Below are 11,522 nucleotides of genomic sequence, written 5' to 3'. Positions count from 1 at the left end.
ACTGTGTGAAACGTACTCACCTGCTAGGCAAGCGGCTATTTTGGGCTTTGAAACTAGACAGGTGTAGAGCTCAGTCAATAGAATCGAAGTTAGAAACCAAGGTTAATGTACAGTTCGCGTTCTGATGTTTGACAATTGAGAATAAGGATGAGAAATCAGTGCTTGTCACTACCAGTACCGCTACACAGATCTGAGTTCTACTGGAAATTCGTATAAAATGCGCATCGGGTGAGATAAACGCGAACGCAATACAAGAGATTGGGACTATAATAACTACGAAATGTGGAAAATTCAAGGTTATATATGAAGTGACGATGGAGTTCCACATTTTTTTTAGAAGATTTTAAAAGAAAACCTCTACAATAATTCGTGATTGAATTGTTACGGACGCCCTAAACCGAAGATGGAAAGAAAGAGCACTGAACGGACCATTCTCGCAAAGTACATGCGTTAACTTATCGAACAGTAAAATAAATGCTAGTAGACGATGCTAGTATTCAGAAAATGATCTGGGCACAAATCAGACCCTTTTTGCAGGTCTCGTGAAGATTCTAGGTAGTGTAGCAATGAATCTCCATAAGATCCCCAAAAAAGGAACCAAGTCGAATACGGTCTGTAGGCACAACGAAAGCGGCATTGGAAATGCCTAGCGTTTTATCAGATTATAGCACAAATCTCGGAAAATACGTGACTAGAAAAGAGAGGCTTTTGCGAGCAACAAGACGAAACTTGACAATCATAATCGCACCTCGAACCCGTTTTACTGATTCAATTCGAACGACCAAAATACGTAGAAATGAAGGAACCGCTTCACCATGCGCCGACACACATACAATTGTATCTTGGCCGGGTTACTAGAAGCAGTCCTAGTCCAGCCTGACCAAGACGTATTCTACATATGGAAGACGAAAAGTAAGATACAAGACGGCTGCAGATCGGGAAATTTTGGCTTCAGGAAATATGTACGCAAGCTGCACCATTGTAAGCAGAAAACAATAGCCGTAACAAACAAAAGCATAGCACGTAGCATTTCTCAAGTACACATCAAGAACAATACAAGATGGCAGATGGGATAAACGCAAGAATGAAATACCCCATGTTGAACGATACACTAAACAGGAGCATGTCTTTAAAGACTCGTAATAGTCTATTACTACTCTTCAGGTTAAGAATATAATAGTTAATGTAACTAGTATACAAGAGATTATCAAGAAGAACCTCGCATATAATCATGAAGGATTGTAGAGCTCTTTGATTGTATATTTTCTCAGGCAGGAAACGGCAGTGTTCAGAGTGTGTAAGGTAATTTCAAAACCAAAAGCTCTAAGGTACTCCAGTCTGAAGGTAGGCCAGGTGGAATGCATGCTTTGAACGTTGCACGCGTAATGGGCGATAAGTATTATGCCAGACGGCTAACTTCTCAGAATAGTCATTGCGCCACTTTTGAATATATATGAGGTTGATACACAACTACAGACCGATTTTCATCTAACAATAAAACGCCATAGTTCTCTCAAACTCTAGCAATAGATTACCCCATTTATCCCTACGAGCTTTTTCTATCTTTCAGCTAATTTATGTATTTACTCCTTCTTGCAAGAGATTTTTAGGTCTAATACTGAATAATTTGTTTTGAAACCTTTTTTACTGTCAAATATATGGTTCATGATCCCATTTGCTAATCATCAAAAAAGGTGCTAATCCACAGGGGCGAGGTCTAGCGGATATGGTAGACGTAAAGGAAGCTTCGATTTAAGCTCCTGCGGGACGGTTTCTACGGTGTTCGCCGTATCCGGCTTGGCACTATCAAGGAGAAGGACCACTTTGTCTCGTCTATTGGTTCTTCTCAGTTGGATAGCCTCTTTCAATCAATGCACTTACACTACATGCCAATTTCTGTTGAGCGTTCTGTTTTTCTCAGACATTTTCCAGTATATAGAATCTGCCCTGCAAACCCCATCACAAAAAGGTATATATGTACGTATTAGCCTGACGCACCCTAAAATTTTAGGGTGCGTCAGGCAGTTGTAGCTGCTATCGTTTCACGTAATCTATGGCAAGTATATTATCATGCTGGAACCACAGGCCGTCGGAATAGTGAAAAAGACTGGGTTGACTCTCTGCTCATTTCTGGCAGCGTCTTCGAAGAAAATGAACCTGAAATTGCTCGCAGCCCAAAATCCCAACTAAGCAGACAGGCGGCTGGGGTTCTCTCCTCATGGTGCACGTAGGTGTTCGTCACTGCAACTATGACAGCTCTTCTGCAAACGGAACTATTAACATGAAAATGGGTTTTTGAATCGAAGATGACCCTGCTGTGAGGAACTTACCATTCATTTGTTATTGGATTGAGTTGTTGAGTCAATTGAATTTTTCGGGCACGAAGACAAGAATAGGTTGCATAATGTTTCTCAAAATATTGCCTCATTTAGCCCTATACCGAATAACTATTCCTAGGCTCGGCGCTTCAATTTGGCGAATAGTTGTTTGTTTTTCATTTAGCGACCTGAACAGGCACGTGTTGATGGCTTGACATCAAAAATCGACCTAGCCTTTCGAAATTTTTCGATTATTCCCTGCATAGCTAATGCACTTGTCTGGCGACGATTGTACGCAATTTGCAAAGCGTAGCATTGAGAATTTTGTCGATTTTTTAATTCATATTTAATAATAAAAATGCACTATAGAAACAGAATGACGGCGGAAAATATGCTATCTAACTTTCATAATGCCTTGGTCCTTAAAGTAGAGCAGTGGAAACGACGCCGAACTTCAGCTGTTTGCCCTTCGTGAGATACCCTTTAATCACCATCGTTAGGACCTTAATCTGTGCTATTCGGAGCTTGAATCGAATGTAAAGCCAAAAACAAATATAAATGATAGATGTTTCGGTTAAATCTAGTTAGCATATTTAACTTAGCTTATTGTTTTGTTGTCCACGTCTGCTATCCTGCGTTATCTACTGATTTCTGAAAGATATATCACCAGCGTGCAGATAGCCCATTAGTGAGCGCCTTCATGCATGACACCAAACGCACGAGTTAATTCATTAGATAGAAGAAGTTTGTCTGGGATATTTGGTTACCGGTAATTATAGGTCCGATGTAAGTTCTTTTCAGTGTCCTCAAGTTCCGAGAGTGATCGCTTGTTCGGAATGGAACGTTCAATGTAGAGCATTCTACGAAGTTACTGTACATACATCGAGGGCAAAACTCGCTGTCCACTCTAGTATGATAGCTGTTAAAACAAGCCCCATCATTAAATGATAGGTCGTGTATCAACATCGATTCAACAAGGAAGGGAGAGAAAAGGAAAAAAAGTTCAATAAAAGTAGAGGGTATTTTTCATCGTAGCTACACGCGTACTCGCATGTTTTATAAATCGATTTCAATAGTCGAGGCTTGCTCTTGTTATTCAATTAACTAACTGTTTTGTATGTGAGTTATTAATATCATATGTAAACTTTGTGCAGAAGCCTTAAACGAGCTCGTCAGCAAACAAAACTCAGTGACCCAGCCACCTTCATTCTATTATGTTATTAAGTGAAGTCTTTCAAATAAGCACAGCTTAGGAAAGCCATTAGTGCTTACCTATTAATATATATATATATATATATATATATATAGTAGACAATCTCTAGTCTAACATCATCGTGATGCTTCAACCACTTAGATCGTTGAGGGATTGGCCAGCAATGAAATGGCGTGAATAAAGAAATAAACGTGAGGAAATACTATTATTTTTAAATCAAACAATATTATCTAAAGAGTGCTCGAAAAAGAAACGGTTTTTCGTTCATCACCGTTCGCCAGAATTTAACTAACAAAAAAATATGATAAGAAACGTATACTTCTTCCGTATCGGAGAAGCCTTAAAAGGCTAAAGAAGCAATTTAGGGCCATTACCTGTAGTCATTCGTAAAAGCTTAACTCTATCGTAGAAACAAAAGGCGATTATGCGTACCTGTGTAAATAGTATATAAACATAGCGCGAATTTCGTCACCTTAATAAACGCTTAATAGTATAGAGTTTTATTATAGGCTATGTATATATTAAATAATAGATTGATTCTATCTACGTTATATTGTTCCACGTTCATTTGATAGCATCTGTGTTTCCTTGTAAAAGGTAACCGAACTGAAGAATAATATAGTGATTTTAGGCGTCCGTAAGTATTATTGTACATCGACACAAATATAATTACAAAAAAAAATGTACAAACGTAAAAATATTGAACTATTTTGCTTAGAGATCAAAGTGACTCCATGGGGTGGTTGTAGAACCCAGATTTTTCATCATCAGCTGATCATAGGAACGATTACATCATTGAAAGTGGCACAGTGTCAAAGGCATATCTTTTTAAGCGAAGATGATTCTGTTGTCTGCAGCACACCACGTATACCTAACGTTCTCCACTGGCTCATATCACAAGCAATTTTCAGTTTTAGGTTACAGGCATAAAAGTTATGTCGGGCTCGAACTGGTAAAGCCTCTTTTGTGCCGCCAAAAATCGAGATAAGAGCCATGATAAGATCCTTAAAAGTCATCCAAAAGGCAGACTACTTTAGAACTGAAGATACGATTGGTTCTCACATAAAAATTAAAAATAGCTTCTAACCTAGTCTAGGTGTCCATTACTAGCTTAATAAGGTGCAAAATTAATAAAGAGTAATTACCTTGCTCAAAAAGATTCTTGAATCTTTAATTTATGATACTTCTGTGAAGTTATGTCGATCCGTATAAGAAAACTATTTCAATGTAATGTAAGCCGCAACTACATTTTTTCCCAAACAAAAGTAAGCTATAGATCCCACGCTGCCGGAGGATAACGCTCCCCATGAAGACCGACATAGCTAATGGAGCTTTAAGGATAGCAGCGGTGATGACCTAATCCTCATAGGATTAGGTCATCACCTTATAATGGGGACAGTCAGAAAGTATGCAGAGTTTGTACAGCAGATCGGGGATCCCGTCCGCAACGAAATTACAAAGAGCTCTGTTAACTTGTAAATGATAAGCTCTTTTAAGATAATTAAAAATGGGCAGTCGGAGTTATTCATAATTGTAATAACTTCCCTTGTGGTGTCGGGGGATGAAAAAAATAACTAAAGATGTCTCTAAGTGATTTTAGTTAAACCAAATCATCAAGGGAAACAAGCCTTTAAAGTTTTTATCGCAAAGCTATGCTTTATTGACAACCCGAGGTCAAGATATAACATTGCTGCAATTAATCATATTCTTTAGCATATTGAAATACTCAAATAGCTTCCTGTGCCTAGATCTGTGCGTATGAGCAGAAAAAAAAATTTCAATCAAACACGACGAACAGCCATTGATCTGATAGCATGTCGTGTAGATATGACAACAAGATCCAAATAATGTAGTCCAAATAATAAAGGACAGATTAGCCTTTTCTCGAAATTTTGTTAAGGAACCTGCTGCGGCCTTCATTAGCTTCACGGACTCCAACTGTAATCGTAGATTATTTCCAATATTCTTTTTGTTGCCATTTACTTTAATAACTATCCTTACTGGCGGTACAATTTCAGATTTCAAGCATATTGGTGTTTTCCATTAGATAGGACAAAACAACGTGTGATGATGGTGGAATAGATGTTGCAGTCCGGTCGCCATACATCAAAATCAAGTTAAACGTTTCTCGAAAAACAATGAAAGATAAAAATAGCGACATAAACGTCAATGTTGTAAATAAAAATCAATTGCATAACTCTATGTCTGGATAGAAAGTCTGAATTGCTAGCACTCGCTGGATCATCATATTTCAAAAAGTACACCTTCGACACAAAGGAGGTTGGTATATATATATATATATATATATATACATATATATACACTGTTTGGTGCGTACTGTATGTATAAATTCGGTTTAGAAGCACCGCTCAACGATTTTGTCTGATTGGAAACGTGTCTTCTATCGTTTATAGTAATAAAAATACACCCAGTTCTGCTAGAGATCTTCATCAATGTTGCTTAGATTTTTGGGAAAAAGACCGACCCGGTTGTGTGAGAGAAAGACGAAGTCCATTTTTACAGAGGTTCCGCCTGGGCAATGTTATAATAGTCTGTTTGGCATAGGAAATTTTAACTTCAACGTCAGATTAACGAACGCTTATACGAATCGATTAATAAGCCTACCTGTGTTCTTTAGAAACTGATGAAATGATACACTTTAAGTAACTTCACTCGATACCGAGAAGGCTGATGCGTGTAATTACATCCTATATCACCTATTATAAATAGATTTGTTATCTATTTACATACGATTAAAATTCAGTGTCCGTGTGTTTGTCAGTCTGACCCGAGTCGACCGGTTCAAATGGTTGGGTTAGTTCGGCGATGTTCGGCATAGGACTGCGTGTAAGATGAAGCCCATTGGATCAATACTTTTTGCCCGGGGCAGTTTGTTTTTTAATCCTATACGGTAATGTTAATTTGGTAAAATTGTCCTTTTCACAATATTTGCACTTTCTTGGTGTTTGTTTTGCAAGACTATCTTCTACATCCCTATAAGAAAGTGTTAAGGGCTGAAGTGGGCCATCCTTTGGTGGAGTTCGCGTTGAAGATATTTTTAGTTACAAAATGGTAGCGCTATGCTTATATACAGGTCCTGATACCAATCAAAAGTTCGCTCCAAGTTGAGTCGAAATGCAGTGTAGGTCGACAATTCTCTAAAAACTTCACATAGTTAAGACGTTTTTTTTTTCTTGACGCCGGTAGATCTCGATGAGCTGGTAGAGAATGCAATGCACGGTGGCAAATTGATATTTCGGTGGGAAAATGGCCAAAACCAATTGAGGAATTCGTTTCGCCTCCATGACAATGGAGCAAAAATGCATTTCTGTTAAGTTGTAGCGTCTGATATATTGCGTTTTTGTTGAATATTCTCTAAAAGTCTTTTTGAAAAAATGGCAAAACATCAAAAACATTTTTTATATCAACGATAAATCTGCAATGCAATACATTTTTCTATAGCCAAAACAGTTACTTCGGCGTGAGAAAGTCAAAAACCCAATTTAGTAGCTTCCTCGTTTACATTCCCCTAGGATGAACATTTTTTACATGTGAATCTCTGCAGGGCGCGATTTTTTGGGGATGAGCGGAATCAAATTTCAATTTTAAGGTCCAAAATGTCGTTCAAAAGATAAAAGCTTTATTTGTACTACTTTACTTAGGATAGATCGCCAACAGCAGGCCGTTATATAAATATCGAAGGCTCTATTTTACAAATTGATGCCTTGCGTTTTCGTCTTGCTGTAAGCTTGACCGTACCACATTAGGCACGATTTAATGCTGACTAGATGTTTGTCGTAAAATAGAGTCTGTTTGTAAAGAACAAAATTTGTCACGACCGTGTTTGTCTGCACGTGTATTCAGGATTGTTTGAGCCGGCGCACGCGGTTTTACGAATGCGTCCAACAAAAAAAAAACTGCTATTACTAGATAAAAATGAGTTCCAAAGAGAAGTACACAAAGGCCATCGCGATAAAAATCAGCTAATACCTGGTGACCTGACACTGGACAAAACGCCAACGAAATCATAAGCTGTCACTGCAAACTGATAATGTAAGATGAAAATGCGGTTGTAAAAATGTACAGCACAGCTCAATAGAGAATCTATAGACAGGTGAACAAAAGAGCTTATCGATAGCGCCCACAGTAAATTTTTGATAATTCTTCGGTCTTGCTAGAGACCGTCACCGAAAAAAAAAATCCATCCGGATATGGCTATTGTGTTACTGACTGTTCGTAAAGATCTCGGGTGCGAGTCAAAAGGTTCATCCGTCACGCATTGCATATATTTACATTTTCGGTAAATGTTTACCCATTGTTAGTAGTCGGTTAGTACGCGATGGTTTGTCTAAGAATTCAAGCATTTTCTGGAACCAGCATTTACGATTGCTACACAGTCTGCTAGATTATTACTGACTGTTGATTCTTGTTATTATCGGGTGCCGATTATTATTACCGGAACATTACATGACAACGTTTACCCGACCTTTTAAAAAAGCCTTCGCAAGGAAACTTTGAAACGAGCTTGTGATATATTTGGTCGCAAATCAGAGCTGTAATAGAGATGGACACTAATAATGTTTAACCAAGATGACCGTTTTTTTTTAGCACATGCAAAAGTTTCAATAAAATACCTATTTTTTTCTAGATGCAGTTTAAAAAACAAATCGTAAGAAGCGTTCCAAATGTAAATGTATTGACGTGTTAAATCGCGATGTACGCTATATATGCTACAATGGCTCAGATATATTTCCTTCCAATGTAATGTGTCAGGCTACACGTCCTTATGGTTTATGCAGGGCAGGCAGCCGTAATGAAGGCTTGCAAAAGCATTTAATATGGGCGCCTTTCTAATTTTTAGGAAGAAAGCTGGATTTATTTGCTTTTGAAAAAATCTGACTTACCGCGAGCATGGAAACGATGCTTTCTCCTTGTCCATAAGCTGATTTTGACGCAGCCAATCATAGTTGGGAACAAAGCTCGTTAGAATGGGGCCTTAAATCCTACAATAGCAAATCTAATTCATTTACACAAGCCGGCTAGGTTGACCGAGAGAATTTTGTTACGATAGCAGGAGGTAGGCAGTTAGAAAAAAAAAGCAAAACAGCGACAGTTTTTACTCGCCGTTACCGTGGTGCTTCTTCCCTTCTATCGCCTTTATCCTGCTTTTTTTCAGCATTCTTTAACGAGAGACCTACCATCAGCTAATAGACAAGCCGTATGCTTATTGCGGTATGATGTCCATCCTTATTTTCCCTTTCTTTATTAGTCGTTTGCTTAAGAGCCTTGTTCAATCGAGTTAGCTGCGGCCGAAAAGTTTTGCGAACGCAGAAAGTTGAATTGCTGTCGAAAGTTTCTGTCGAGTAATTTTTATCCGACTTGTTCCTAGTTCTACTAGTCCCCTCTTGCTTCTTAACAGACCTGATAGAACAAGCTCGATCCCGCTAACCCGCTGATTTTTGGAGTCTTTGGAGGACACCTTACCAGACAGGGGGACTATTTTATCTGTCCGCTGTTGTTTTCGTTCGTATCGCTGCCTTCAAGAATACGCAGACTTGCAGAGCGAACACGCACATCACCAGTTAGGTTTGTTTTGTTCACAGCTGACGCGTCGCAATGTGCACATATGCGTTGCCCTGAACAGTCTGTATTTCGACGCCACTCTTAACGTTATACTTGCTGTTCACACTTCTAAAAAGAAGTGAACCATGTGGTTACCCAAGCGTGGCCGCGTACGACGAATGGAGGGAGGGTAACAAACGTGAGAAAGGGAGTCCCTCTACTGACGCCGTCACTGTCGCAGCTACTCATCGAGGCTAACGCTCAGGGGCTTCGGGAAAAGAAATATAACAAGGCGGTAGGCCGTGATAGTCTTTACCACTCCGTGTGTGTTTAAAGCCCTTTCCTAAATCGGAGTGTCCTCTCCTCGGCACAGGAGTGCGGCCGGATCACTCGAGATCAGTCGTTCTCGGACGGTGAGGCTGTTTGAGGTGAAGACAATGTTTTCCCTTATCAGTGAGCGACGATGCTTCTCGAGGGTTGTTATCCAGGACCACCATCGTCGTCGGCAGGAAAAACGACACAAATATATTACTGACCTAACGAATTGACCGGACGTGGCTTCTGTCGGTGACGTGTGTGCATTATATATTTATTGTGAAGCGGAAGTCACGGTCAAAGGAACAGAAGACGTTAAAAGTGGTTACAGGTTGAAAAAAATTTATATATGGAGAGGTGCGGAAAAAAGTATGCAGCATGTCTAAGATAGTTAGACCAGTGAGTGATCCTATACAAACATGTCGTTGGTGAAAGGAATCATGTGACCGTGCCGATTTTAGGATAACGACAAATTTCTGACAACGTTAATAGGTCTCCGTGGTAATCATCGTCAGGCGGATTTTCATCAGTAACACTGTTCTAAGTAGCAGCAGTCTACTATGTCTTAATCTGAAGGCGGATTTCGGTCCCTGTAATGCTGCGGGCTATTTGCCGTGGCCGAAAGCTGGCTTGTGTGTACTTGGATAGTTAGAGAACGATGCGGCGAAACTCATGACAACAACGATGTCGGAAGCATAGAGCATGACATTAGTAGAACCGCTCACTAGCGCGGTGAAGATGAATTCGACAGAAGTGAACGTGTCCAGTGGATCTTTAGAGGTACTGTTTCCGCCGTTAACCGTCGCGCAGCGATGGCACGTCCTGGCTACAGTGGCCTTTTTCAGCGCCAACTTCATCGGAAATTCGGCTCTGGCCGTAGCCGCTTGGATGGGGTTACGCCGGAGTCGTAGAGCCACTCGACGTCTGTCGCTCGTTACAGACTTTCCCCAGGCGACACGACGGCCGAAAGAGCCGAAGGCGACAGCATGTGACCACATTCTCATCGCGGTTTTCATTGTAGCGCTATGTCGGTCGTGCACCCGCGCACCCGTGCAAATCGTCCAGATGCTATCAGGTAAAACAGGACGAAGAAATGCACATTAGTCGTTTGTTCGCAACCTCTATTTTCTCTAAGTAATATCCATATTAGCAAGCGTCTTTATTATTTTTTATTGTACTCACATTTTCGTTGAAAAGATATTTCGTGTGAGAACTGATTGTGTGCGATCGTCGCCGTTACTTCGATATCATGACTGGGTAACATCATTTCATTTGAACTCGATTCACCGATTACCTTTCAACGCTATGTATTACCGGAAAAGGGCGCGGCCTACAAATTTAAGCTGACTAAAAATGAAAATTTGTCGTAAGAAAAAAAAGGAAAAACACTCTAAATATTGAATCATTCAGAACAAACGAAACATTAAATAATTATTTTTCTCACTGACGTGACCTTTGGTGACTAGAGTATGCAATGGTGCCCAGGGGACAGCCTCCTATCGTCTGGTGGAATTGTACAAAAATGCAATGTACAATGCCTGGAGCCCTTTCGGTCGATAAAAGGACGACGATAACGAGAGAAGCAGCACGCCTGGCGCCGCTATCGTCTGGTGGTGATAGTCATACTTAAGCTTGGCCAACTTTTCCAACGGTAACCTTTTGTTTCTCCCTGTGAAGAGGAGGAATTACACTTGATAGGACGTCGCTCGTTCCAGCTTCGGTAACGAAACACTGGAAAGTTGTTCGCAGTAATGCACGTTGTTTGACGTGCATCCTGTACGCGAATGCAATTGGTTGAACACTGCTCGCCGATCTTGACGGGTCTATTATGTAAAGGTAAAGGCGGGCTAGTTAACACAGTGAAGTCATCTCTACAATCTGCCGAATGGCTGTCTGAGGATTGCAGAGTGAGGACGAGCGGACAGACGGAAAATGCTCAGATCGTTACGGAATATGTGTAGCACAGAGAATAACGATAGAAGCGATATTCAATGTCGTAGGCAACCGTATGATCTGAAAATACGGAGTTTTTGCAGGGGCCTGTACGCGGGAGCTTCGCCCGAGATCGCTATAAATAGTATTGCTATATCGTGTACACTATAGCGACTAGTGTA

At 40.2% G+C, this 11,522-nt stretch overlaps 2 protein-coding genes across 5 annotated transcripts in view; one reads left to right on the top strand and one right to left on the bottom strand.

Annotated features, from left to right (window-relative positions):
* LOC111264106 (uncharacterized) overlaps positions 1-9,105 on the bottom strand; it is a 63,199-nt gene extending 54,094 nt beyond the window's left edge. The window contains exons 1-2 of one of the 2 annotated variants that reach the window (XM_022839717.1): positions 9,016-9,105; positions 8,436-8,473 (exon numbers count right to left, since the gene is read on the bottom strand). In XM_022839717.1, the coding sequence (XP_022695452.1) occupies positions 8,436-8,444 (9 nt within the window). In that variant the 5' untranslated portion in view covers positions 8,445-8,473; positions 9,016-9,105. Of the gene's footprint in view, positions 1-8,435; positions 8,474-8,729; positions 8,779-9,015 lie in introns of those variants that run through there. The other variant, XM_022839716.1, reaches the window with a different exon arrangement.
* LOC111264110 (uncharacterized) overlaps positions 8,773-11,522 on the top strand; it is a 45,274-nt gene continuing 42,524 nt past the window's right edge. For 2 of the 3 annotated variants that reach the window (XM_086969958.1, XM_022839722.2), the window contains exon 1: positions 8,773-10,483. In XM_086969958.1, the coding sequence (XP_086826084.1) occupies positions 10,111-10,483 (373 nt within the window). In that variant the 5' untranslated portion in view covers positions 8,773-10,110. The remainder of the gene's footprint in view (positions 10,484-11,522) is intronic. The other variant, XM_022839721.2, reaches the window with a different exon arrangement.

Source organism: Varroa jacobsoni, unplaced genomic scaffold (genome assembly GCF_002532875.2).
Source record: "Varroa jacobsoni isolate VJ856 unplaced genomic scaffold, vjacob_1.0 scaffold_821, whole genome shotgun sequence".
NCBI lineage: Eukaryota > Metazoa > Arthropoda > Arachnida > Mesostigmata > Varroidae > Varroa > Varroa jacobsoni.
The sequence above is the reverse complement of the archived record's forward strand: the minus strand, read 5'-3'. Positions and strand labels throughout refer to the sequence as shown.